The following is a 27,957-nucleotide window of genomic DNA, read 5'->3' as shown; positions in this document are numbered from 1 at the left end:
AATTATTTAGGGGATCACTGAAGCAATTTAGTGATTTGTCTTAGAGCTGTGTTGGCTTGAGAGACTCCTGTTGTCATGTAGCGCGTGTGTGTTTGTTGGGGATAGTTTCACGAGGGATGGCGATGGGAGAGAACTAAAGATCTCCTAGAGTAAGTGCTTAGAACGCTACTGCCTGGCACGTAGTAGGTGCTTAAGACCTTTTGAGAGAAGTGTTGTTGAAAGGTCAGGAAGGTGTAATATGGACCCAGCTATCTGATCCCAAGGCTGGGCACCATGTGGGTGTGAAGTACACCAGGGACTCCAGCGAGCTGGTGTTAGCTCGGGTTTCGGGGTTGGCAGACGCCTTCAGGAGGAGCTGCTCCCTGTGTATAATTCACGGCTTGTTCATCCAAGGGGCAGCAGTGGGTGTGAGATCAACAGGGACGCAGCTGCCTCTGGAGGAAGCTAGCTGACATCCTGTATATTTGAAAAGAAAACTGAAAGTGCTTTTCTTCACCAGAAACTATTGTAAGTGTTTTTCTCTTTTTGCCTAACCCCACAGGTACCGTGGAGTTTCTCTGGTCCAGAGTTGGGGGTGAAATGGTGGAGGGAGGAGGTGGAGGGGTAGTATGAAGGGAATTGAGATTGCTCTGTGGTCCATGCTCTTTGTCTAATTCGAGGAAGGCATCAGCCTGCTGGAGCCCACCCCAGGGAGCCCTCTGCTATACGATCTGTGTCCTGGTGATAGTGACCTCCTTTCTGGCTGTTAAAGTGCATTCCTGAGTAGATGTGGATAGAGAGAAGGCACGCTAGGGCCGGAGCCAGGACGGGAATGTGAGTATTTCCTTAATTGGACACGAGAGCCTTGAACTGGTTCCAGTTTCAGTGTTTTCTTTTAAGAGCCTGGATCCTAAAGATTCCATAGCGTTTTCTTTCTCTGAAAAATCTCTTTAGTTCAAAGGCCCCTTGATAGAAATAAGAAATAAACCAGGGCTGAATCTCTTTAATACCTGGGAAGGCAAGAGTTCATGGGCTGTCGGATCCCAGGCTCTTGTCGGGGGTGAGAGTGTTCTGGGCAGAACGATGGAGGCTCCTCATGAGATGGCAGAGAGCAAGGGCATCCCCGGGCTTTACGTTGGGCTGCAGAGCTCTGAGGATAGTTGCAAAGCACTTCCCTCTTGAGCGTTTATAGAAGAGATTTCCCTCAGCCTTATTAGAGCTCGGAGAGCTAAAAAGAGATGTCTATTGGCTGCTTTATTGCTTTAGGAGTCTGAGACAGAGAGGGCGCGTAACTCGCTGAGGGCTTACAGCAAAGTCAGTGGAAGCCTGGAGGATTCTGTCTGGTGGGTGTGGGTTGCTCTGTGTGGCGGATTGCTCATTCCCTAATGGCTGAGGTGGGAAAGTGAGCCCATGCTCTCAAGCCTGCTCATGCATCGTGTGTCCAGAACCCAGCTGAACCCTTGCTGGGAGGCCCCAAAGGCTGAAGGAACTTATGGCAGGGAGGGGAGCTGCCTGGACTCTGTGACCTCAGCGGTGCCCACCAGGCAGAGCTTCACTACTTGCCTCTGAGGTCTGCCCCCCAGAGTTGGAAAGTTCAGTCAAGGGGCTCCAGGGGGGAAATGGGACAGTCTGTGGTGGAAATAAGTGAAAAACTGAAGCAGATGCAATCACGTTTGCCGAACCCCTCCTTTCCCCCCACACACCTTAAAAACAAGCCGTGCGTCTGCTCAGTGCTTTCCAACTCACCAAGTGTTTTCATAACATTATCTCATTTCATCCTCACATCAGCCCACACGCATTCTTGTCTTTCAGATTTCTTACATACTCAAACCAGTTTCACTGAAAAATTGGCTAGAAACTCCCCCTCTCCCACTCATTTTTTTTTGAACCCCAAGCCTTTGACTGATACCTTTGAGAAGTTCCCAGATTCCCAGTGTGGGAAGTTTTTTTTTATTCTGCCAGCCCTAAACCATTGGATGGACAAAAAGTAGTCCCGATCTTTGCTACTAGAATCAAACTTGTATTCAGTTTATAGATTGGCTGTTAAAACAAACAAAACCACAGAGGCCACGATAAATGTTGTGTTGGGGACAGGGGGACACATTGGTTTTTTAGAACCAACAAGCCCTGGAGTCAAGTTTAAGTTGCTCCGTTAGAGAGTCATGTCACTTAACCTCTCAGAGCCTCTCTTTTCAGCTATAAAATGGGGCAGTAGCACTTCTGTCTTAAAGTTTTTTTGTGAAGCTTAAATATTCTAACAGATCTGAGTGTACATCAGTTTTGCTTGCTTTGTGAAGTCCCTTCTAGCTAACTCAAGGGCTAGCGTCACCACTACTAGGCAAATTACAAGCAACACCGCCTTTTTGGAAAAGCAGAAGGGAGATTAATTGTGCGAATATGTTGCTAAATGAATGCAGATGCAGACATTTTTATTCGATGAATAATTAGCTACATGTCCTGCCTACATGGCACAGTGATGCCTGAGATAACTCTAATAAAATGTAAAGCTCAGTACCTTTATTCTTTTTTTAAATACTTATTTTAGCTGAGAGAGAGAAGGAATTGAGAAACTGGATTTATGTAATGTTGGAAAGTAAGGCAGTTCTGATTACACTTGGATTTTTATTAAAGCAGAATTGCAATTTGACTCTCTAGTTCCTAGGGACAAAAGGAAGGGCATACAGAAAGGTATTTAGTTCCCTGGTATGCACATCATAAACGCTCAGTAAGTATTGGTGGTGGACTGAGGGGGTTTCGAGAAACCAGATGGTGTGTTTGACTTCTGCTGCTGACGTCCTGGCAAGTTCAGTGCAAGGCGTGGGGTTGTGGAAAGAACATTTGACCAGCTTTCTGAAGGCCTGCTTTCAGGTTCCATCGATACCACTTAATAGCCTGGCAACCTTGGACGTGCCACTTAACCTTAGATGTCCTCTCACCTATAAAATGAAGAGACCGGACTCCGATTTGGAAGGTCTCTTTCGGCTCTAAGGTTCTGGGGTGCTACGTAGCTTCATTTGTTTGTTTCTATTTCTTCCTTTATTCAAAGGCGGTAGGGATAGAAATGTATCTCATGGGATAGGGGGAAGAAACGGTCATTCTGCAGGTTGAAATAACCTGTGTCTTTAGAGAGATGAAACTAATGCAGTGACCCACGGCAGTGTAGCCGAGTGGCGGTGTGATCCCTGGAAAGTCCCTTCATTTATTTCAGCCCCTATTAGCCTATTTGTAAAGTTGTGCTAGGGTAATCTTTCTACATTTTTTTGAAAGTTGAGATTGTGGAAATGCTTTGAAAACCTGTAAGGCACTCTATGAAGTCTTACGATTGAGAAATACAACTTGTTTCAGTTGTATCAAAGTTTAGCCCCATGCTTCCCATATTTTCAAATGAATGACTATGTCATGGGGACCCAGAGGGGAAACCAGAGAATGCAGATTTAGGGTCTCAACCCAAGGCTAACTTTCAACTCCATTTTAAAAGGATGTGAAATTTAGCTAAAATGGGCATTAAATACAAAGTTTCCCTAAGAGGAGCATGAACTAATTACCTCAGTGTTCTCCAAAGTAGGGAATTTTTCCAGAGGCTGGATAGTGCTGGTGGAGGCCTTACCTCCCATCCTCTTCTCCAAAATGAGGCCATTTTGACACTGAGGGGTGTGTGTGTGTGTGTGTGTGTGTGTGTGTGTGTGTGTGTGTCTGTAGTGGGGTAGCTTTCTGAGTTTTGGGATTTTCACAAGAAAAAAATCACAAAGTTATAATGCAGGGCTGTGGTATATAAAAGTGGTGAGACGGTTTTTCAGGCCAGGGGTGGCCAGGGATTACTAGGGGCGAGATGGCAGAAGGCACCAGTTCTGCTTGCCAGACCCCAACTCAGGCGCTCTCCTCTAAGTGCCCCAGAAACTCCAGCTTGGAAAACAGCTCTCTAAGCGTCGGCTTCCCTTTTGACAGAGTAGATGACAACATGGCACACCCAGACTTTGACAGTCTCCCTAAACCTACGCACAGCGCCCCCTGTCAGCAGGGACCTCACATCTGGAAACTGCCCCCACCCTCTAACTCATCCTCCATAGCACCTGTCCATAGAAGCAGTGCCCTCTGTCAGGACGCTGCCTCCAGAGGAGAATGGAGGTGGTACTTGGCAGCACATAGCAATTTCTGATTTCTCTTGTAGGGAGGGAGTAGAGGTGGGATGACAAGGAGCTCCTGAATTTCTCTGGTTGGAGGGGAGCAGCTAGGGGGCTGGTCTTGAAGCTGCATTTTCATAGGATGTACATTGTTTTTATTCAGGTTGTAGATATGAATGACTAAAAGTAGCAACGTTGGTTTTAATTTCATTATTCTCATCAATTCTTATAGATTATTTTCATTTGGGTTGGCTTGCGTTTTGAGCTGGTCAAAATTATGAGAGCCTTCTCATGGCCCTGCCACTGTTAAACCCTCACCATGAATCCTATCCTCCTTTGCCTGAGATACGCCTGATGTTCTCACTTTTAAGCACATTATGTATGGTTTCAATACATTCACTACCTTTGGAAGAGCTGATTTCAAGGCACACTTAATTTTGCCTAATTTTGGATACCCTCCCCCCCTCTCCCCACACTTCCTCTGTCCCCAGTGCACACTTAAGTCAGGGTTATAAAGCCATTTTGCAGGAGTAGTCTTTGAGGCAGAGGTGTGAAGCAACGCACTCCAGCCACAGAGGGGCAGACTCCCATCCTGCTCTGGGGGCTGCGAAGCCTGACCACTGGGAAAGACTCTGGCGATGCAATTCCTGAACAATGTGGGAGGGGTTCGGCTGAAGCTCTTTGTTTCTTCTCCTCGGAGCAGATCTGGGAGCCAAGGTTGATGGGTTGTGCTTGCGCGGCGTCCCGCTGCAGCCCGAGTCCCCTGGCCGCGAGCCGGGTCTGTACGTGTCCGATGGAAAAACCCTGCGACGACATCACATCCTTTCTCACGCAAATAAAACGCTCCACGGTTCTCAGGGCTGCAGATCAGCTCCTCTCAAGCTAACACGACCCCCGCGGGCACTCGATCCCCCAGCTCCGCGTCCCCTCCCACCTTCCCGTCGCCTCTATTTTAGCTGTGCTCTCATTTCCACTTTGCTTCTCCGGGGGATAGGAGAGATGCGCCTCGGGCGCAGAGATAAAGGTGCCGCGAGCTAAGATGCGAGGGAAAAGCCTAGGTTGGGGGAATGAACACCACAGAGGGTCCTGAGGTGTGGGCTGGGCATGGCCAGTGGGTGCAAAAGAGGGCGCTGGTTGAGGGATGGCGCCCTCCCCCGGCGCAGGGTGGCCGCCCAGCGGTCACGTCCGGAGCAGGCCCCAGCGCCCTGCTCACGCCGCAGTCCTCTGCTCGCAAGTCCCCGGGGGTGTGTGCAGGGAGAGGGGCACCGACGCGGGAGGGGTGGTAGGCGCGAAGTGGCGTTGACACTGAACCCCCATCCCCGTGCGTGCGTGTGTGCGCGCGCTCATGTCCCCTCGCGTGTCTGCGTGTGTGAGTCGTGGTGAGCGGGCCGGGCTAGAAGCTGCAGCAAACAACGGCCTTCGGGGAGCGGAGCAGAGCGCGCCCCCGAGCCGCCGCCCGCCTGAGCTGCGAGCGCTGAAGCCATTCATGATTTTGGTGACGTTATTCCCCGAGTGGGCGAGGGAGGGCGGGGCCTCCCAGAGCCGAGCCCCGCCCCTACCCCTATAAATACGGCTTCCCGGGCTCTTTGTGGGGCCGCGAGCTCGGTGGAGAACCCAGAGCTCCGTCTGCTCCGACGCCACAGGCAGTGGGGCTGTCTCCGGGAAGCAGACCGGCGAACGCCCATGCCCGCATTCGCAGCTAGCCGCACCTGTCTGCTCCCGTGACATCCTTCCCTGGGACGCAGTGACCCTTTTTAAATCACAAGGGCGTGGGTCAGGCTCCCCTAGGACTTCATGTCTGTATATTTCCCCATTCACTGGTGAGTATCCTGCCCCCTCGGCGGGCATCCGTCTCCCGGCTGTGGCTCCGGTGCTCGGACGCCAGCTCGTGCCGGCTCGGGTGCAAGGGCAGCGGGTGGCTAGGGCTCCGGGCACTAACCCGCAGCCCAAGCCGGTGTAGGAGTCAACGTCAAGGTTGCAAAGGTGGGGGTGGGGGGAAGTGGTGCTGAGAGCATCCAGACAAAGGAAGTGAACTCGAAGCCCTCACTTAAGTGACGGCTGGGAGAGTGTGTGTACGGTGGTGATGGGGTAGGGGAGAACCAGGGGTCACGGCTGAACTCCGCTAATAAAGCCCCCGGTGCGGAGGGCTGCGGGAGGTGCGCGCCCTGCAAGGGCCCTGGCGCTAGGGGCTCTTTTGGGCCCCTCCCCTTTTCCTTTTTGTTTGCATGCAAGTCTCGGCGTCCAGGCTGGCGGCAGTGGGGCTGAGCTGATGCAGCAGCGGCGTTTGCAGAGCTCCGAGGGGTGGGGAGAACGCTCTCCCCACAGTAACCCTACTGAAGCCGCAAGCAGCAGCACAAGCCCTCGTGCCACCCTCTCAATCCCTTTTCTCTCCCTAGCCCTTAAATCCGACGCGCCTTTATGGGGGCCCGGGCTGGGGAGGAGCCGCCTGCACCGGGCCCGGCTGGAAGGAGCCCAGGCCAGGCAGGGGGAGACGGAGGTTTTGTACCCGACCTGGGATCCGGGCGGGGAGAGGTGAGCCCCTGGTGCTCCCCTCGCTTGTTGTGGAGCGAGGCCCCCAGCCTCTGGAACTTGGGCGCCGGCCGCTGCTTCCTTCCTGCGCTGGGGAAGAGGAAGAGTATTCGGGCGGTCGGGGGCCGAGCGCCGGCGGCCACGAGCGCACTCTCAGGTGCTGCCGCTAAAAACCCGGCCCGGAGGCTCCAGCTCCGTGCGGTTCTGCTCACCCCAGGAACCGGAAAGTTCATGGTTCTTGCTTCAACTTTTCAGGCCCGCGTCACAGCCGGGAGCGAGAAGTGTGCGCCTGGACACCAGCTAAGAGCCTTGGGAGAGCCCGGTGGGCGCTCTCCTGTCCCATTTCTTTGGGGGTCAGCGGTAGCCTTTCTGTAAGCGAGGAGGAAACTGACTTTGGAGTCCTAGCCCCTGACCTTAAATTTGCCCAAAAGGCTAGCATCTTCTCTTAGTTTCCCCTCCCCCATCCCCGCCCGGCTCTGTTTAGAAAGGAAACTGAACTCACAAAACAAAGTAAAAATGCCCTAATCCCTGAGGCTTGTGTGCCCCTCTCTCCCATCTCCGTGGTATGTGAGCAGCCAGGTACCATATGGGGGAGACTTGGAAGGCCATTGGAGGCTGTGTGCCCCTGACCACTCAAAACCTGCCAAAGTGGGTGTTAGGGCCCATCAAGGTTATTGCCCCCAGAGAGATTAAGGTTTGGGATTACTTTACAGTTGATTAGCATTTCATAGTTTGTAATGCTTTTCTTTCCCTCAGAGATTTTTCCTTTAGGGTAACTGTGAGATATGCATTGTTAGCATCATGGTAACAGACTAACAGGGCACCTGCAGCTCAGCAAGGTTATATGACTTTTTTAAGATCACACACCACTTGAGTGGCAGAGCTTGGATCAGAACTTACTGCTTCTGTTTCCAATTCGGTGCCATTTCTACTCTATGTAGTAGCCATAAAATGAAGAAGGGTTTGGCACCCCTGTTTCCTTAGATATAATCTTTCTAAAGCTTACTCTACCTTTTTTTTTTTTTTTTTTTTTTTTAACCATGTGTAATGGTATGATGGTGACAACATTGGGTATTGTGTAGCAAGTGCATTGACTTTGGTATATGCCATTTGGCATTACAGATTCGGGACCCTGTATGTGCCCATGGCTTGTGTGAGGATAATGGAACATTTGTATCCTGCTTAGAGAGTACAAAACATTTTCACATGTCAGCCTTTGGTGGGTCAGCTTGGCCCCTCTGGAAATTTCCTTTGCAATCAGAGTTCAGGCATCCTTAAGGCTTTTAATCCAAGGGATGTTTTTCAAGCTGTGAGCTTGCAGCTGCTGTGGCTGGGGCTAGAGAAGGGGATTGGATGGCAGATGTGAAGCTTGCAGAAAGCTGACCCCTTGGGGCTTTAAGCGGGACATTTTACAAAAAACACCAGAGAGACAGAGAGAAATTTAGGAAGGCGGCATTATTGAACTTGGTTTCCCTGAGGTTGACCTATTATCATTATGTAATAATAATATTTGATTCCTCTAGACATAGGCTGAATTGGCTTTAATATAGACAGACAGCCTCAGCTACCTACTGTTTGGGTCTTTTTTTTTTTTTTTTTCCTAGTTCTGTCACAAGAAAATCCAGAGTTGCTCTGTGCCAGTGGGGACTAGTATCGGAGAGGAGGGAAGAGGTTTGCCAGAGCAGTTTTCAGACAATGGGCTTTATTGGTGGAGGTTGAGAGCCTGACGCTCTGGGCTTGTAAGGTGGTTCCTTAGGGCATGGGCTTGTTTTTCTGCAAATTCTGTTTTGAGCACTTCTCATCCCGCTTCCAGACAGTGCCCTGAATTAATGGCAGAATGCACCGAGACGAGGAATGTGCAAGTGCTGTGTTTGTTGACTTTTGTTCTGGGTTTCTTGGCAGCCCTGACTATCTGAGATCAGCCAAGATGACTGAGGTGATGCTGAACACCCCATCCATGGAGGAGATTGGCCTCAACCCCCGAAAGGATGGCCTTTCCTACCAGGTGAGTTCAATACTGGCTTCCTTCTAGCTCCTTAGAGCCCAGTGGCTTTTGCTGGGGCCAGAGGCAGTCTTGGTTCTGCATCCCAGCACCACATGTAAGAGCTCTGTGCCCATGAGAAAGTCCCCTAATGCCAGTAAAGCCTCAGCTTCTTCATCCATACATTGGGACAATAGTAGTCCTTACCTCATAGATTTGTGGTGAAGATTCAACATAATGTGATGGCATGGATAAGGCATTCACAGTACCTGGGACACAGTCAGGATTCAGCAAGCATGAGCTGATGTTATTAATTAGTCATCCTGGCTGCTATGGACTGTCCTTTTCATGGTGGCAAAGGAGGAAGTAATTTGTACAGTCATTTCAGACCAGAACTTCCCTTCCTGGCCATGCCTTGATGGTAGCAACATTGCTGTGAGGGGCAGCTTATGGGGAAGGGTGGTCTGATGGAGGAATTGTTGTATCAAGTGCTGCTTTCTTCCTCTGGTTGATGGTTGACCAACTGATTCCAACAAGGTTAGTGTTCAAACCACTTCAAGTTGAAGAGACTGTTCCCTGAAGGACAGCTCTCTCGGGGAGGCGAGTGCCAGAATCCGGCTCAGAGATTATCCCACCTGGTGGATCTAAAATGCATAAGGACCAAAAAAGTGGACAAAGTAACATCTTTAGATTCTCAACACGGTGCTGTTTCCGGCCTGCCATATGCTTTTCCACGGCCCTCAGCTGGCTACAGAGACCACCAGGGCAGTGACCTGTTTTCAGATTTCCAAGGAGAGTGTCTAGGTGATTACATCTAAGGGAGGAAAGAGTCTGCTTTTTTTTTTTTTTTTTTTTTTCAGTCTTTTTGTCTTTTTGTCCTTTTAGGGCATATGGAGGTTCCCAGGCTAGGAGTCAAATCGGAGGTATAGCTGCCAGCCTACGCCACAACCACAGCAACACTGGATCTGAGCCGCATCCGCGACCTACACCACAGCTCATGGCAACCCTGGATCCTTAACCCACTGAGCGAGGCCAGGGATCGAACCCGCAACCTCATGATTCCTAGTCGGATTCATTTCCACTGCGCCACAATGGGAATTCTGGAAAGAGTCTGTTTTTAAGGGGAGATATTGGGAAACTGTAGGATGACTGGCCCGTCAAGATGAATGGGCTGTGATGGGCTCATTCAGCAGATATTAATTGAATGCCAGCTTTGGCCATGCATTTTACGAGTGTTATTCATTCTTGACCACAGCTCTGAGGTGGGAATTACTATTCTGTTTCACAGATGGGGGTACAGGCTCAGACTGAGAGGATGACTTGGGTCTCAAACTCCAAAGCCCTGCCCTTCTGCTGTATCATGTGTCTGTGCCTTGGCGTTGGCTATAATCTAGACTTGTTCTGGCTAGTCATTCCTTAGAAGCATTCCAGGGGCGCTTGTTTTGTAAAGGAAGAAGAAAATTGAAAGCTGAGTGGGCGTGTTGGAAGGAGGGTGATCAAAGAGAGCTGAGATGAAAGCTAAGGCTGGGGAAGGTGACTCGACAGGTGACAGCACGAGTCACCTCAGACACGCCTGGGAGGTTCAAGAAGGCCCCTTTGTTGTGTGTCAGTATGGTCAAGCCCCTTTTGCTGGCTGGCAATAAGTACTCAGGTGGCCTGAGGGGGTTCAGAAGGAGGGGGGAATACCCTTTTCTGGTTGGTTTTATACATTCCACCTTCAAAGTAGCTCTGAGAGAGACAATTGAAGGCCCCACAGCCTGTGGGAGGGTAGAAATTTCCCGAGCCACAGGCTGGGGTGTTTTTGGATTCCAGTTTCCAAGCTGCTGAATCAGACCGAATCTCTTTGTGGTAACAGATGAGGTTTTGGGGGGTTTTTGTTTTGTTTTTTGGTTTTTTTCAGTTCTAGGTTTTCAATTTCCATCACAGAACCTCTCCAAACACAGAAATGACTTGGATGTGCATTTTACATTCTCCTTTAGGATATGTCCCAGGATAAAGGGCCAGGTCCTACAGGGCAGTTTTCTTGACCTTTAGGTCATTCTGCTGGATCTGCGGGTTAAACGAGGTGATGTGGGAGGAAGGGGCTGCAACACTGGGTGAGGGCAGCTGAACTGGGGCTGCCATGGCAGGAGGAAAATAAAATCACCTCCGGGCACCTGAGATCACTTGTTGCTGCGTAAGAAAAGGCCCCCCAAATCTTCCTTGCAGTGCCAGGCTGAGGGCTCAGTTTTCACAGCCTCTCGGGAAATCAGCGAGCTGGTCTGACAATTGTCATAGGACTGCTATTCTCTGGGCCCACTCAAAGCCAGTGCCATCTAATTAAACACATTCCCACCAGACCTCTGGGGACTGGCCAGAGCCTGTCCACTGTAGATGCTCCGGCTGGGCTCAGACCTGGGGGCGAGAGATCTCTGAGCTCTGTTCTTGGCACTCCTCCTGAGAGTAATAATAGTACGTGGCTTTTACTGTGACCTGCTTTTCCAAGGAACTAAAAGTGGGAAGGAGACATCAATTCTGACTTGGCAGATGAAACAGAAATCTCAGACTTGTGGTTTGACCTTGAAACAAGGTCGTAAAATAAATAGGCACACTGGAATTTGTCAATCATTCCCCACCCTCTCCAGACCTACTCAGTATGAAAGTTGCCTGATTTCTCTGCCCCAGATGTGACCTCTTTCTTCTCCGATACCTGTGTGTGGCATTTGTGCTTAGAGGATGCTGCCGTGGTCCTGCCTGACCTTCTCCCTGCCCAGAGCTCTGAGGACAGGCGATGACTGAGTCCCTCTTCGTGGCCATCAGCCACTAACCCCTCAGTGGCCCCTCCCAACCCAAGGTGCCTGCTGGCTCAGGGCCTTCACAGAGCAGGTGCAAGGTGGACAGTGATTGTTTCAGTGAAATCCCTTTTGATTCTAAAGCTGCCTACCTTCACTTCTGCCTTAGAATTTTTAAAGGGCCTCCCCAGGCTCAGATAGATAGCTCTGTATCTCCTGAAAGATTGGGGTAAGCCCTATCTCTTGTGCTTAGGGAGTTAGTGCTGTTTTATGAGCATGTATAAAAATCGACAGAGCCAGTGCCTTGTTTTGTCTTAACATTTATTTAGAGAGTCTATTCAATACGTGAAATCCATGTCTGCTCTCTCGCTTGGCATGAATGATGACACCCGTCGGGTGGGTGAGTAAACGCTTACTAGAAAGTCTTGAGTACATTTTGGGAGGGGTGTGGGTGGCCGCCAGCTCACAGGGCTGAGTGTGTGTTGGGGGTGGGGGGCCCTCTGTGAGGACATTTATGTCCTTGTTGGCTGCAGCTCCCTCCCTCATACTGCATCTGTGGGCCTCCTGTTTTCCAGCCCACAGGACAGGAATGTCTGCACCTAATGCCTTTATACTTTCCCTAATTCAGGCTGCCTTGCAGGCCCCCCACCACCGCCCAGGGGCTCTAAGAATGTGGCATTCTGAAATGCCTCTCTGACTGGATCCCCTTCCTGCTGTGCCTGAGTTGGTCTGAGCCCTGTATGGGGAAGGGTTCTGGGCTTTTGTCTGTGGACACTGATGCTGCCACACGTCAAAGGCCATTGCATTCTGGCCTTACTGTCTAACTTTCCCCAGCACAGCGTGCTGAGGCTGCAGCAGTGTTATCTCCCTTGTTAAGTCCTAGATGAGATATGGCTCCTTGGTTTTCATTTGAAATTGTACCTTCTAAAGCAACTGCCCTGGGGTTCCTGTTGTGGCTCAGTGGGTTAAGAACCTGATTGGTACCCATAAGGATGCAGGTTTGATCCCTAGCCTTGCTCAGTGGGTTAAGGATCTGTGAGCTGTGGTGTAGGTCACAGATGCGGCTCAGATCTAGTGTTGCTGGGGCTGTGGTGTAGGCTGGCAGATGTAGCTCCAATTCCACCCCTAGCCTGGGAACTTCCATATGCCATGGGTGCAGCCCTAAAAACAAAACAAAAGAAAACAAAAACAACAACAAAAAAATAAAGCAACTGGACCACGGCCTGATAACTTTTATCATTCCCTAGGCTCTTTGAATTCCTCTCTGATCGGCACACGTGTCCCTCACCGGCATCCCTGTCTGTATCCCTCCCACTCTTTGTGGTCACACACTCCTGCCATTTGACGTCCATCCACCAGTCAGAGGGGCAGCGGGCTGTCCTCGGGGAAGCCAGGCAGATGCGCCATAAACCAGAGGAGCTAATCCTACACGCATCACAGTGCCCCGTGTCCTGGGCCTTCCCTTCCATCCACTGCCCTAAGAGCTTCCCTGCCTCTTCCCTGTGCTTCTCAAGACAGGAGGGAGGGAAAATCCTGGTGTTTTCTATGACAGGGAGGAGGGGCTGTGCCAAGCCCTGTCGTTAGCTTCTTGCCATCCCCGAGCCTCGGTTTTAGCTCTGCATCAGGACAGGTCTGTGTGCTGCGCTGGCTGAGAACCAGGTCCTCCCCACACAGGAGCTCTGCCTCTTCTGTCGCCAAGACCCAGCAATAGTCGGCTCCTTAATCTTCCCCTCCTCACTCTCTATCAGAAGCAGCATCTCCTCTCTCAGAGAACAGGCTCGGTGGAACCTCAAAAGTCCGGCCGTAGCTCAGAAACGCTTCTCTTCACACACATCTCCACTGAAGCGAGACCCCCGAGCCTGGCTCTCCCTGTTCCCACCTGTGTAAATGCAGGTGTGGAAATGAGTGATGGGTCGGGGATCCTGCGTGTGTCTCTGCTCCGTCTCCCTCAAGCCCCTGCTCACGAGGCCACTCCAGGCCTAAGTCATCACCTTCCTTTGTCTCCTCCTCCTGGTGCCCTTGGCTCTTGGGTACCCCCCCGCCCCCAGCTGTGGTACCCACATGTTCTCAAGAATTTTGGAGGCCCTCCTGAGCAGGCGCGCAGAAGTCCCACAGGCACCAGGAAATCATCGTTCACATCAGACTTAAAAAGCCTCAGTTGTCCCTGGAGAGACATAAAGCTGAAATTCCAGAGCACTTGGCAGGAGATGTGCGGTCATGGACAGAACATGTTGCTGGAAACCCAGTGAGGTTTCTTTCTCCTATCCCTAGCCCATCCACCCGGCTCCCTGCTCGGGACACCTCGCAAGACGGGGACACAAAAGAGGGGTTAGGACCATGTGGCTCCGAAGCACGTTGCACGGACCCTGTGTGGGCGTATGCTGTCTCCTTCTAAGTCAGTGCCCACTTTATTCAAGTCGCGTCTCCTTCGTACGAGGGAGCCAGCACCTTCCTTTCAGGGCCCGAAAGAAGCCTTGACGTCAGCATGGCATTCGCTGTTCTGGAATGCCCCCGGGTGCGGGCCTGCAGAGATGCCCTGGCCCAGCACACACACCGTGGTCACAACAGTGAGTCTGTAGCACGGCCAGGGGGAGAACAAGCCCGCTTCACTTCCCTAGCCAACATGTCACACACTGGAGCCATACAACCCGGCCTGCTCTCAAAGGGCCTGTGTTAGGCCTGAGGCCTCTCAAGCCCTGGTGCGTTCATCACTCTCCAGACCCCGGGTCTGTGTCTTGGGTGGCCCTTTGCTCCCACAATGCCAGGCACGGGGTCCTGTGAACAGTCGCTTAGCGAAGGCTCTGTGATTGATTAGACCCTTCCTCTCTCTCTTTCCTACACTGAGGATCATCCCTCTACCCGGGCCGTCCTGTGGCGTGGATTTTCATAGCATCAGCACTTTCTCTACGCTGACCCAAGTGGCTGGAGAGAAGGATTGTCCTCTTAGGGAAAAGGATGAGTTTGGGTGGCGAATCTTGTGATTGGAGCCAAGAGCTATTCCTGGGTGTCTAGTGAACGTCCCGAAATGATCCTTCAGGCTCGAGTCCTGAAATAATCCTTGGAGAATGAAGACAGGCCCTCATTCACACGGGGCCCAGAGTTGCCGAGGCTTCGCCCCTTTGCAATCAAATAGCCACCGTGCCCCCTCAGCTGCCGCTCACCTGGCCACCTGTCCTCCACTTGTCTCCAAGCCCAGCTCAGGAGGATTCTTTATCAGTGAATTAAATGCTGTGCCTGCTTCTCACTCCTCGACTGAGGACGGGCCCCTTATTGCACAGACCTGTCTTAGAAAAAAAATAAAATAAAATTCACTACCGGTTTCTCCAGACCATTGTCCTGCTAGCATTTTGACCTCAAGGAAAGTTTGGGTGCTCCCTTGGCCCTCTCTCTGCTAGAATTAATTGCCTTACACTGTCAGAAGCTCCTTTTAGGTAAACTGTATAGAAGAGGCACCCAAGCATTTAGCTGAAGGGATAGCAATTCCTTGCAACTCAGCCAGGAATTTTACTGGAGCCAACGGGAAGGAAGGTTCTGGGTCTCTCACCCAAAGTAGAACCTGCCTGGCCAAGAGGGCAGTCACAAACCTCAGTCCAGAGGTAGCTGGTCTCTAGATCTGACTTCCTTCTAACTTGAACACGAAGTAGTTCCCAGGCAGAGTTAACAGTATGCCTTGAACCCATCTTTGGCCTTTACTTTGTAGAGCTTGAAACACTTGTCCACCCTGGATCTGAGCAGCATCCTTGGTTTTCCCAAATTCCTGAACATTTTCTCTAGGCACAGCTCTGCGTGTGAGCTCTGATTCATCCGCAGGTGAGCATTAGCCCGAGGTGCCTGAGCAGCACTGAGCTCAGCCGCTGATCCCTGTGGACAGGGTCTGAGGTGCCTGCAGGGAGATGCACGCACACCCACACCCACACACACTCATACCCACAAACACTTATTCATGACCCAAAGGGCAGACGGTGGAATGTTCAAAGTGATTGTTTTAGATCACGGTGCTGTGATTGTAGGAAAATTTTCTTTTCCTTCCCCCCGTTTTGAGTAATTTTCAATGGTAACGTATGTATTTTATTATGCGTATGCCTACTTTTCAGATTTTTAAAGTAACATATGCCATGTTGGAATTTTTAGTTTCTTCTTTAAACTTTTTTTATCCACTCACCGTAATCTCACCACGCATAAATCGCAACTGTGACCATTTTAGCATCTTTTTCCTTCTTTTCCACGGCACTTGTAATTTTTATGTGGCCAAGATCACACAGTTTTGTCCTGCGTTTTTACTTTACGGTGTGTAAGTCATCAGTGTCACATCATTACAGCTTATCTTAAACATGCCTTAAAGGCAGCATTTTAATAACTGCACAATGTTATAAAATTACAACATGATTTTTTTCACCATTCTCCAATTGTTGAATTTTTTTTAGATTGTAAACATTTTTCTCTTACAAATAATGTGATAATTTATATGTAATTTTACATATAAATCTTCATCCATAGTTTATACTGTTTCCTTAGAGTGGAGTCTTAGGAGTAGAATTTCTGAGTCAAAAAAGTGTAAAAGTGTATGTGTATGTGTTTGTTATAAATATAAAGATAATAGCAATTCCTTTTAGAAATTCAGGAAAATACAGAGAACTACGAAGGAAGAAAATACCCACATTCTTATCACTGAAAGATTTTATATGTTTACTTCCAGTATTTTTCTATGATTTTTATTTAAAAATACAGTTGAGGGAGTTCCCGTCGTGGCGCAGTGGTTAACGAATCCGACTAGGAACCATGAGGTTGCGGGTTTGATCCCTGCCCTTGCTCAGTGGGTTAACGATCCGGCGTTGCCGTGACCTGTGGTGTAGGTCGCAGACGCGGCTCGGATCCCGCGTTGCTGTGGCTCTGGCGTAGGCCGGTGGCTACAGCTCCGATTCGACCCCTAGCCTGGGAACCTCCATATGCCGCAGGAGCGGCCCAAGAAATAGCAACAATAACAACAACAAAAAGACAAAAGACAAAAAAAAAAAAAAAAAAAAAAAAAAAAAAAAAAAAAATACAGTTGAGGTAATACTAGTTATGCTAGAGTGAATCTTTTTTCCACTTACTATAGTATTATCCTGACTATGTTCCTGTCATTTGGTTTTCTTTATAAAATGGTATTTCATTTTGTTACATACCACTTATTGCTGAATATTTAGGTCGTGGCACCTTTTGTTCTTATAGAGAACCCGGCTTTGAGCATCATTTTACACAAACCTCTGTGCAAGTCTGATTTGTTTCCTTGGAATGAATTCCTGGAAGTCGAATTACTGAATCAAAGAGCTTCAACATCATTAAGCCTCTTGATTATATATTACCTTAAAAACAGAAAACAAATGAAAGAGGTTATCATGATACAAGCTCCCTGCATTGAAAGCTCTAGCAAATAGATTCTGTTCTAGCAAATAGAATCTCGGGGGTGTAAAGTCTGTAGAGATGGAAAAAGTGGAGGAGATTTGTGCAGAGTCAGAAGGGTGTTTGGTTATTTTAAAGTATTTGGGAGACGTTGTACATCTCCTCTAGTTTGTTAATTGCTTATTTTGAGCCGAGACGATAACATTTCAGATGTTAGGCTACACTGAGCCAGCATTGCCAAATAGCGGGTGATCATAATCTTGTCCCACAGTGGGAATACTGACATGCCCTGTGGATTATGAATGGAGATGAGCTGCTGAGTGCCCTTCTTATCTCCTTTGTTCTATAAATGACATTGGAACATTGTGTGACCTTGAGGAAGACCAGTGAAGTTGCCTTGACCTGGAGACCCAGAAGGTTGAACAGATGTACATTTAGGCCCCTGAACCATCTTGGTTTCCCTGGCGTTCCAGGTGTGGCTCATAGAACCAGAAATATTAGAAATATTACTTCCCTGAAATCAAAGATAAGCTGGGCTCTTAGAAGTAAATCTGAACATATTGGAAGTCTTGGGCCAGGGTTCAAGGACCTTCCACCCAACAGCTCTGCAAGGCTTTAGGTTCTTTGCAACAAGTAAATAGCATTCGGCCAACATTCCAGTAAGGTCCACATATGCCTGGTTGTTTACAAATTTAATTTACAAGTTACATAGATAAACTTTGAAAATGTTAGTGCATCTTATGGTTACTGCTTATGACAAGTAATACTAGTTTCCCATTTATGTAGTGATAGAGTTTTGTTTTTTTTTTTAAAAAAAAACATGTTTTAAACAAGTGAGTAAAGAAAAAAATATAATTGAGCCATGGTGTGTACGTGGACAGGACAGAATAACAAGTGTGGTTGGCGTCACTGCTGTTAGCATGAAGGAATTTTTTTTTTTTCTTCTTCAAGAGTTGAATGTGTTCTCTTAGATAGAAGCATTCTTAAGGATCAGCTAGTACTACATTATAATTTCTGTATTTCTTTGGTCATGTGCCCCCTTGGATATGGCAGTTGAAGCATCAGGAAACTTCCTGGCTGTTTTCCTTGGCACCCTAATATTGGAGGATTTAAAGCCAAATCATTCCTTAAAAATGTTCTATGTATACACCTCTTCATGTTTTAACAAGGTGTTAAAACCAGAGGATAGCTGCCTCTGGGGTTCACAGAAACTTTCCAAGGGATGTGACAACAGAGGGCATTTTCGGGAAATCAGTTTCCACATCTTTGGCTACCTTCGGTTGCTTTTCCAAAATTGTGTTTCCTAAAAGACAGGCCTCACCATTTTTTTTTTTGTACCTTTCCTGTCAAGATTGCCCTCCACCACCTTCTCTTTTTTAAGGGCCACACCCGCAGCTTATGGAAAATCCAGGGCTGTGGGATCGAATCCGAGCCTCAGCTGCAGCAACCCTGAATCCTTTAATCCAGTGTTTCAGGCTGGGGATTGAACCCTTGCCTCCACAACAACCCAAGCTGCTGTAGTCGGATTCTTTTTTTTTTTTTTGTCTATTTTTTTTTTTTTTTTTTTTTTTTTTTGCTATTTCTTGGGCCGCTCCCGCAGCATATGGAGGTTCCCAGGCTAGGGGTTGAATTGGAGCTATAGCTGCCGGCCTATGCCAGAGCCACAGCAACGCTGGATCCGAGCCACGTCTGCAACCTACACCACAGCTCATGGCAACGCCGGATCGTTAACCCACTGAGCAAGGGCAGGGACCGAACCCGCAACCTTATGGTTCCTAGTCGGATTCGTTAACCACTGCGCCATGATGGGAACTCCCATGCAGTCGGATTCTTAACCCACTGCACCACCGCAGGTAATCCAACCCTTTACCTCCTTTTTAGGAGGACCTGCTTCTTGCCCTCCTTTGAATCTTTCAGGGTTTCTTTCCCCAGTGTGTAGAAACCTTAGGGGCATCAAACAAATGGACCGTTTAAAATGGTTCTAAGAAGTTTCATAAATCTCACCTATCACAATACAAAATCAATTTAAAAATTACCTTTGCATTTAATCATTATTTGTGGTATGTTTATTGATCATTTCCATACCAATAGCTGCAATAAGCTAATCCAGAATTTTTTTCTTTTTTACTAAAAAGGCTTAGGGTCCCAGGACATAAAAACATTAAAAGTCAATTTATGTACAATGAATATATCTTTTATTGCAGAGAAGTAAAAAGAAAGCTAATGACTAAAAACTGTCATATTTGAAAGTATATGAAGATAAAATTCCATGGAGCAGTAGAATAGAAATGCATTTTCAAATAGAGGAAGTGCTAAGTTTTAACCTAGGAGCTTTTCGATGAGTTTTTTTTTTTTTAAAGTAGGTGATGGTTGCCATGGTATTTATAAGCCTTTGCGTATACATTTAAAACAATGGCTTACATGTTTTAATTTAAAATGCTGACATTTATTATATATCAGAAGCTTTAGGTGTCAGTTTTAAGAACTGTAGAAGGAGACATGGTTTTTCAAAATTCTTGTAGGGCGTATACAGAGTCTGGTGATTGTACTCTCATACTAAGTGAAGTCAGAAAGAGAAAGACAAATACCATATGATATCACTTATATCTGGAATCTAATACACGGCACAAATGAACCTGTCTACAGAAAAGAAACAAACTCATGAACATGGAAAACAGACTTGTGGTTGCCAAGGGGGACGGGGAAGGAGTGGGATGGACTGAGAGTCTGGGGGGTTACTAGATGCAAACTGTTGCATTTGGAGTGGATAAGCAACGAGATCCTGCTGTGTAGTACAGGGAACTCTATCTAGTCACTTGGGATGAAACATGGTGGAGGATAATGTGAAAAAAAGAATGTATATAGATGTATAACTGGGTCACTCTGCTATACAGCAAAAAAGGACAGAACACTGTAAATCAACTACCATAAAAAGTGTAAAAAACAACAACAAAAAAACAAAGTTTGGAGATCATGGATATTGATTCTGTCCTTGGGATCACAGTGGTGGTCCTATGGCTTCTCAGAATGGGAGGGCACTTTTAAGACTGCCAGTCTCTCACAGATGTGGGAATGCACTCTAGCAGAATGGCCTTGGGTCACTCTGTGCTCTTTGAGCACTGCTGGTGACAGAGCCCAGAGCCTCTCAGCACAGCGAGATTATGGACCATGAATCTGGATAGCTGGTTTCTAATCTTGGCTTTGCCACTACCTGTGTCATCTCATACAACTCACGTCACCTCTTCAGACCTTGACTTCTGCATCTGTAATGGGGAAAGTTGATTCTATCATTTTGTGCTAGAATGTTGTACAATGAGGTGAAATCCTCCATCCTGATCCTAGATCGGGCCCCCTGGAGTTAAAAAAAAAAAAAATCTCTTTTCTTCATGTCAGCCTTTCACATACACGAAGGCACCTTTTAGTTTCTCCTCAAAGCTTTTCCAGTTTTAAAACATATCATCCTTTAACTTTGACTTACAGAAGCACCTTTATGAGGGTGTTTTTTCTCCAGCCCATTGGTTCTCAAGTTTTAAAAAAAATTCTTGGTCTTTTTTATGTTCTTAATACCTATTTAGAACTGCCAGAGATATTTATGTGAGTTATATCTTGTGGTATTAAAATAGAGTGTTTAATTTTTTAATTATTTGTTAATTCCTTCAAAATAACAATAAAACCATTACCAGTTAATACAAGTGATGGTTTTTAATAAAAATAAATGTATTTTTCCAAAACAAAAATAAAAGTTTTGTGAGAAGAAAGGTTTAACATTTTTGCAAATCTGCTTGATATCTGGCTTAGAGGAGAGCTAGAATCTCACATCTGCTTCTGCTTTCAGTCTGTCGTGAACCGTGTTGGTTGATGTAAATGAAGAAAACCTGGCTGAAGTAGGTATGTAGTTAGAAAAGGAAGAAATGTTTTAAGAGCCTTTTCATATATTTTACTTTGATATTTCAGCAAAACTCAGCAAGTGGTGGTTTCTTAAAGGTTAGCGGTAATGTGGAATCTGAAACCTTATCAGTGAACCTTCTGTACCCTTACATTAAAATTCATTAGCCTTTCTTGCACTTCGAATGAATCGTTTACCCACGCTTGGTTTCATAATGCGCTGCACTGATCATTGGGAAAATATAGGTTCACTGAGTTATGCAGATCTTCCAAATGTTAACACGTTTTGTTTAATAATATCAAAAAGTCACATTAGCTAATATCTCCACTGGTCTCATCAGAAATTCTTCAAGTAGTAGGAAACTGCCAAGCTTACAGTGGCTGATAGAAGTTTTCCAAAGTTCTAATTTTTGCCTGAGACCTCAGTTTTTATCATTGGTAGCAAATACCACCAGTCCTTTTCTTTAAAATGTCAGGCTTATAGCTGCCAAATTCCCAAATGTGAATAATCATGGTTTGTTGTCAGTCCTTCTTTCAGCTGGAAATGGTGTTCTGTGGGAAAAAATGGCTAGTGCAGCTTGCAATTCCGTCTCCTAACTGCTTTTCTGCAAGACAACCGTTGTGCTGAGATGCACCAGAAGTGTTTTATGCTGACTTACCATTTCATCACACAGAGTAGTAAAACAACATGTACTTAAGAGTCAATATTTAGGAGTTCCCGTCATGGCGCAGCAGAAATGAATCCGACTAGAAACCATGAGGTTGCGGGTTCAATCCCTGGCCCCACTCAGTGGGTTAAAGATTCGGCATTGCTGTGAGCCATGGTGTAGGTTGCAGACACGGCTTGGATCCCGAGTTGCTGTATCTGTGGTGTAGGCTGGCAGCTGTAGCTCCGATTTGACCCCTGGCCTGGGAACCTCCATATGCCGCGAGTGCTGGCTAAAAAGCAAAAAAAAAAAAAAAAAAAAAAAGAGTCCATATTTAATAAGAATTAATCTTTACTGCTCATCAAGGACATGAAGTTTTTTGTTTTGATTGTGAGTGGGGGGTAGAGAAGAATACAATGACTACAAGTACAGGTTGCTTCTGCCACCGTCATTAATTCTTGCTCAGTGCCAGCAATTTCACCCGCCACTGCTTTTTACACCATTAGTGCAAGTATTAACGCAGGAAGAAAGACAAATGACATCTCAGTATTATTCAGAAAACATTTTAACTCCATAGACACTTTCTCCCTGAAAAGACCTTGGGAATTGAGCCTTGAGAACCACTGCTCTGGACTGAGCAGAAAGTGTCTGATCAGGGGACAGCAGGGCATTGCCTCGTTGTTGGTGTAATGACCTCTAGGAAGGTACCCCTGTTTGCTTCAGTGTTTTGTGTTAATACGGCAGTAATGATCAGCTAAAATCTCCAGGCCTTTTTTTACGGGACCTACCATTAAGCAGGTCTTCCTGTTTGGTGGGGGTGGGGTGGGGGCGATGTCTTTAACTCAAAGACATAAATTAGCTGATGACCTCACTTTGGGAAAAGTTGAGGTGGAGGTGCTGGATGTTATCCAAGTGGAGATTTTCACAGATGGTGGAAAGGGAAGTGCAGCGTGGGTGGGGGAAATCCTCAGCCTAACATGGGCAGGTGAAGCCAGGAGAAAAGCCTAGGTGACACCGAGTCCAGGGAGGGCACAGGCAAGGTGAGGTTAGACAGGTCAGATGAATCTGAGCAGGGTCATGAGAATCAGGAGAGAGCCAAAGTCCTGACGCAGGTTGGCCTGGTAGTGTGCTGCACGGGTGGTGGTGAATGAAGGCCAAGCCAAGAGGCTGGCCCGTAAGCAAGTCCTTAGAAACTTGAAAGAGTTGCTTCCATCCTGGGATGAGTTTGGAAGCCATGTAATAGGGGAGCCCAAGACAAGGATGGGGAGGCTATGGGACCAGGCTACACAATCAAGATCTTTGTCTCCAAAACAAAGAAGGAAGGAATGGTTGGAAATGGCAGCCTTGGCGGTTTGAGCTTCCTGCAAGAGGGGGCTGTGGCTGTGGGACCCCTAGGTAGCACCAGTGGGGGAGAGAGAGAGAGAAAGCCCATCCCTCAAGGCCCAGAGACTGGAAAGCATGCCTTCTTTCTTTTTTTCTTTTCTTTTTTTAAAAATGATTGGAGTATAGTTGATTTACAATGTTGTATTATTTTCAGTGTACAGCAAAGTGAATCAGTTATACATATACACATATGTATTCTTTTTCCCATACAGGATTTTACAGAACACTGAGTAGCCCTCCCTGTGCTATACTGTAGCTCCTTGTTACTCATCTATTTTATATACAGTAGTGTGTCTATGTTAAGCCCATCCTCCCAATTTATTCCTCCCCCCAGGGTTTCCCCTTTGGTAGCCATAAGTTTGATTTCAAAATCTGTGAGTTTGTTTCCATTTTATAATGAAGTTCTTTTGTATCATTTTAAAGTTAGATTCCACATATAAGTAATATCATGTGATATTTGCCTTTATCTGACCTACTTCACTTAGTGTGATAATCTCTAGGTCCATCCAAGTGGCTGCAAATGGCATTATTTTGTTCTCTTTTATGTGCTCTTTTCAAAGGGCAATAAGGATATGGACAGTAGAATGTGGATACTTGAAATCATCTATGCCAGACAGCTGCAGTATTTTCTTGCCACACTGGAGAATTTTGAGAAACATTCTTTAACATTCCAAAAGCCCATTGGCTTGCTGGGCCCAGAGGTATCAGTAGCAATTAGTTCTAATTACTTGGAATTTGGAACTCTTCACTTGCAGGATGGGTGTGTGTTGGAGAGATGTTTATGAAAGATGGTGTTTATCCAGAGGATTTCCTTTTCTTTTAAGCTTCAAGGCTGCAGGCTTAAGCATCTTTAATCCAAAGGAAGGAGATGCAACAGTTGTTATTAAGCCCCAAATCTCTTCTCAAGTCTCCTATAGGGTCAGAGATAGAGAAGGCAGGAGAGGGTGAGGTGGATATTCCATAACCCAGGCCAGGGGAGAGTTGAGTGAGGTGAGTCTCAAGGATGGAGAATGAGGTCACTAGCATCCAGGTGGAGGTGGGAGAATGTTCTCCCTACTCCCCTGAATGCAGTTGGTAGCCACTGTGCCCCTTTGCTGTAATTCTTTCTGTTCTTACCAGCCATGTTTCACTTTGAAAAGTCAGTACCATGCAAATAATGATGATGATGATAAAATAGAGGAGGCAAGTCTTTCAAAGAACATTTTTCTTGCCTTCACATATTGTTAGGGGACAAAGAAGCAGAGTGTACTTTTTCTTTTGAATTAGTTGCTGCTCATTCATTCAGCCTTTGGCAGAGCAGGATGCTGGTAGAGATCTGTCCATTGTTAGAAACCAGCCCCTCCTAGGAAGGAATAAATACACAAGGCCAGTCCATTGTTGTTCTCCAGGAAAAATAAGAAACCCGGGCCACAGGCCCCTGGAATAGGCTGGGGGAGGGAGGGAAGTGTACAGAAGCGGGAGATTGCAGGGGCTTCTACTGAAAGGCCAGGATCTGGCCAAGGCAAGTGGCTCCCCTTCCAGCTGGCCTAACCCATGCCCTGGGAAAAGAGAGGCACTGAGGGGGAGGTGATGAAGTCACAACCATTTCTCCAAAGAGCCTGGCCTAGAATTTGTGAGCGCAAGCCCAGGAATGCTGCTGATTTGCTCCTGTCCTAAGCCACAGCTGCAGACTCTAAATGCGCCTTGGGAACCCCAGATTTACCTAATAAGAACCATCATTAGGAATTTAAAGTTTACAGAACATATTTGTATGTACCTGCATTTGCTTTTCTCCAAAGCCCTATAAAATGGGTATTAGCATTAATCCCAATTTATAAATGAGGAGAGGAGGATGGGCCACCACACCTTTGAGCCTGTTGGGTACCATACTGGCCCTCAACCTGAAGCATCATGTAATACTGTAGAGAGGAAACTCTTTCCTCATTTTACTCAAGAGGCAACCGAGACTTAGAAAAGTTAGAGACTTGACCCTGGTTATGGAGATAATAAGACATGAGGACAAAGGAAAAGCTGTATCTTTCAGACTCCTCCTCTACCTGTGGGAGTGGCGATTTTCCATTCCAAGTTTGGGGTTGATTCCCCACCTCCCCCGCCCCCGACTGGAACCAGAGAGGGGAGAGGCTCATTGCGTGATTTTGAATGCTGAGACGAAGCCTCCCAGGGCCTTGGAGAGAGACCTGGTTATTCCTCTCAGCCCCTCCGCCCCTCCTCCCCTCTCCCCCTACCCCAGCAAGCCTCTTGCCTCTGTTCTCCCCCAGCAAAGAGGAGCAGGATGCACAAGCTCCCTGGGTCTCAGCTTGCAGAACTGGTAATGAGCCTTTTATGTCTAGTTAGCTGCCTTTCATCTCCTCTACCCGGGGGTGTCCGTTTTCCCTATTAGCATCTCTCAGCTCTTTGCCGAGCCCTCTGCCCTCTTGGTGGCCAGCTCAAGTTGTCAGGGAGGACAGTGGAGGGAGGTGTGCACACGGGGGAGGGCTGCTCCAACCAGAACCGCTCACATTTTCCATGCTAGGTGCCAGACATCTCTTTCCTCTCCCACCCCTGGGGCAGCCAGGTTTGAGTCACCTGGCTGAGAGGCAGACAGTTGATACCTAGGCCCCCAAATTTCAGGGCTTTGGGGCCCTGGTGTTACCTTTCAGTTTCCCTCCATGGGTGAAATGGGAGCTGACTGGCTGGCAACTTTTATGCTTGAACAAAGGCCTGCTGACTTATTCCTCATCTCCAGGAGCTCACCTTCAACCCCAACCCCAGACTTCCCTCTGTCTCTCTTTTTCTTCTTTTTAGGGCCACACCCTCCGCATATGGTAGTTCCCAGGCTAGGGGTCGAATTGGAGCTGTAGCTGTTGGCCTACACTGCAGCCACAGCAGTGCAGGATCTGAGCCGTGTCTGTGATCTACACCACAGCTCACGACCACACCGGATCTTTAACCCACTGATCGAGGCCAGGGATTGAACCCACATCCTCATGGATACCAGTCAGATTCATTTCTGCTGAGCCACAGTGGGAACTCCTGAACCTAGACTTCCCTGCTCTGAGACTGCCTGTGCTGGTCCATCAACGAAACATCCTGAGCTTCCTGGACAGGCCTGCTTTCACTGTGTCTTGTATTTAACCATTTACTTGTGTAGCTATTCAAATTTATATTAACGTTATATATTTCACATAATTTCATATTACTATTAAATGTCTGTTGATAAAACTTAAAGGAAATTAAAATGTTTAGTCTCAAGTACTTCATAGACACCTGTAGCTGGTGCTTACCATTGGACAGTGCAGATAGAAAACATTTCCTTTTTTTTTTTTTTTTTGTCTTTCTGCCTTTTCTAGGGCTGCTCCTGTGGCATATGGAGGTTCCCAGGCTAGGGGTCGAATCGGAGCTGTAGCCACTGGCCTACGCCAGAGCCACAGCAATGCGGGATCTGAGCCACATCTGCAACCTACACCACAGCTCACGGCAACGCCGGATCCTTAACCCACTGAGCAAGGTCAGGGATCGAACCCACAACCTTATGGTTCCTAGTCGGATTCGTTAGCCACTGCGCCACGATGGGAACTCCAACGTTTCCATCATTGTGGAAAGTTCTCCAGGACAGCTCTGATCTACACGGCCAGAAGTTCCAGTATGTTGACATCACACGCTGTTTCTCCCTAGAAGGTCCTCAAGCTCCTTTGACCTTTCGAGTGAACTCATTGGAGTTCCCAAAATGTCAGGGCTTGTTGGGATTGGAGGCCACCTGGCAAAGGATGGCCTCTGTAAATTTCGCCATGCCCAAGTTTAAATGCCTGCTGTTCCTCCAGAGGGAGATGCGAAATGTTCCTGGTGCAGGTGATTTGAAGACGTCTCCCCATTTGCAAAGCAGGGAGCTTGCTGTCCATCTGGGCTGGCAGCCCAGTGTGACAGCTGGATGAGGAGTCCAGGGTTGGCAGACAGCGGAAGGGGCAGGGCTGACAGAATCCCAGCTGGGATGGATGATTCTAGATCTGTCCTGTGCTTGGGGTGAGGGTGGGAAATGCCTCTCAGCCTCCTCATCTTCCCTTCTGAGCCTCTTGGAAATGAGCCTTTCCTGCAGAGAAAAGAGAAAAGGATTTTATTTCCCTGGCCTTTCCCCAGTCCGGGGAGAAGGGGTGTTTTGGGGTAAGAGGTTTAACCAGAAGCAGTTTCTTTTTGGAACAGGGGCAGTGCTTTATTCCCTGCCAGTTCCTGCAGGCAAACAGCATGCCGGGCTGGCCTGCTGCCCCAGCCCTACCTGTCATGTGCTTGGCAAGTCTGACTTGAGTCCTTTTTTCCACTGCCTTCCCCGCCCTGTCAAATTGCCGTTGCAACCTCTCATTTTTCTGCTGCCTAGATGATTAAAAAGCATGACTTAGTGGAAAAATCTTGACCTCCTTGGGGTCAGCCTCTTAGGCAGCTGTTGGAGATAAGATTGTACTGGCAAAATACTAGGCTACGCTTTGCAAGGCTTTCTGTCTGGGTGTGAGGAAATGAGAAGCTGTTTGGTTCTGGGTGCGTTTTGTTTGTCTTTGGAGAGAGCTACAATTTTCAGAGGCATAAATTGTATTCTCTGATAATAAAATAAAATCTCTGATGGGAGGGTTGGATTATTATAGTGATTTTTTGAAATGTAATGAACAGGCTTTGTAAAAAAAAAAAAATTTTTTTTTTTTGATGGCGCTTGGCTTGAGCAATTCAGGGAGCAAAGTTCTCTGGCAACTAAGCAGTATCAGAAGTTCAATGCTCAGACGTCCCCCAAGGACTTAAAAGACTTAATTGTGCAGCTCTGGTATGAAAAGCATTGTTTGGAGTTGTTTTAATTACTTGTTAGTATTGCTGCCTCTCGCTTAGGGATTGAGTACTTACCGTAGTCCTGTTGAAACTGCTCCAAAAGAGGACATTCCAATTTGAATTTAGCATATGTCTTCAAAGCATTTTATCGTCTTGGTATTTGCCAAGCATTTGTACCCATCCAGTGAGACCAGACAATCTCTTCACGTCATCAAAGGAATAACAGAGGCCCTGGCGGCGGAGAGGGCTTTGTTAGGGTCTCGTGGAAAATCAGGGTCTCTGGCTTGACACTGTCTTAACACATGAACATCTCCTTTGAAATCTTGAGGGCCTGAGTTTGGGTCCCCACCCGACCACTTCCTAGCTCTGTGGCCTTGAGTAAGTCACTTGCCTGCTCTGTGCTTGAGTTTCCTCATCCAGCCAGTAGTGATCACACCACTTCAGAGGATTACTGTGGAGACGGAGATTCTGCTCAGCAAATGTGCCTGGTATAT

The 27,957-nt window shown here is 47.4% G+C and overlaps 1 protein-coding gene and 1 long non-coding RNA gene across 4 annotated transcripts in view; both read left to right on the top strand.

The window, feature by feature from the left end:
• Positions 1-397: 397 nt before the first annotated feature.
• Positions 398-27,957, top strand: part of LBH (LBH regulator of Wnt signaling pathway) — a 32,876-nt gene continuing 5,316 nt past the window's right edge. Inside the window, exons 1-2 of one of the 3 annotated variants that reach the window (XM_013996234.3) lie at positions 398-507; positions 8,532-8,634. In XM_013996234.3, coding sequence (XP_013851688.2) covers positions 8,557-8,634 — 78 coding nt within the window. In that variant the 5' untranslated portion in view covers positions 398-507; positions 8,532-8,556. Of the gene's footprint in view, positions 508-5,690; positions 5,921-6,421; positions 7,342-8,300; positions 8,635-27,957 lie in introns of those variants that run through there. The other 2 variants (XM_021087662.2, XM_085019697.1) reach the window with 2 other exon arrangements.
• Positions 12,513-19,725, top strand: LOC146404900 (uncharacterized). Its single transcript, XR_014842338.1, has 3 exons — positions 12,513-16,108; positions 16,429-18,229; positions 18,373-19,725. It is a non-coding gene; the product is annotated as an uncharacterized LOC146404900 (long non-coding RNA).

Source organism: Sus scrofa, chromosome 3 (genome assembly GCF_054392235.1).
Source record: "Sus scrofa isolate SSC_HxYL_T2T_F1_AM1 chromosome 3, Sscrofa_HxYL_maternal_Yorkshire_Landrace_v2.0, whole genome shotgun sequence".
NCBI lineage: Eukaryota > Metazoa > Chordata > Mammalia > Artiodactyla > Suidae > Sus > Sus scrofa.
This window is presented reverse-complemented; position numbering and strand designations above follow the sequence as displayed.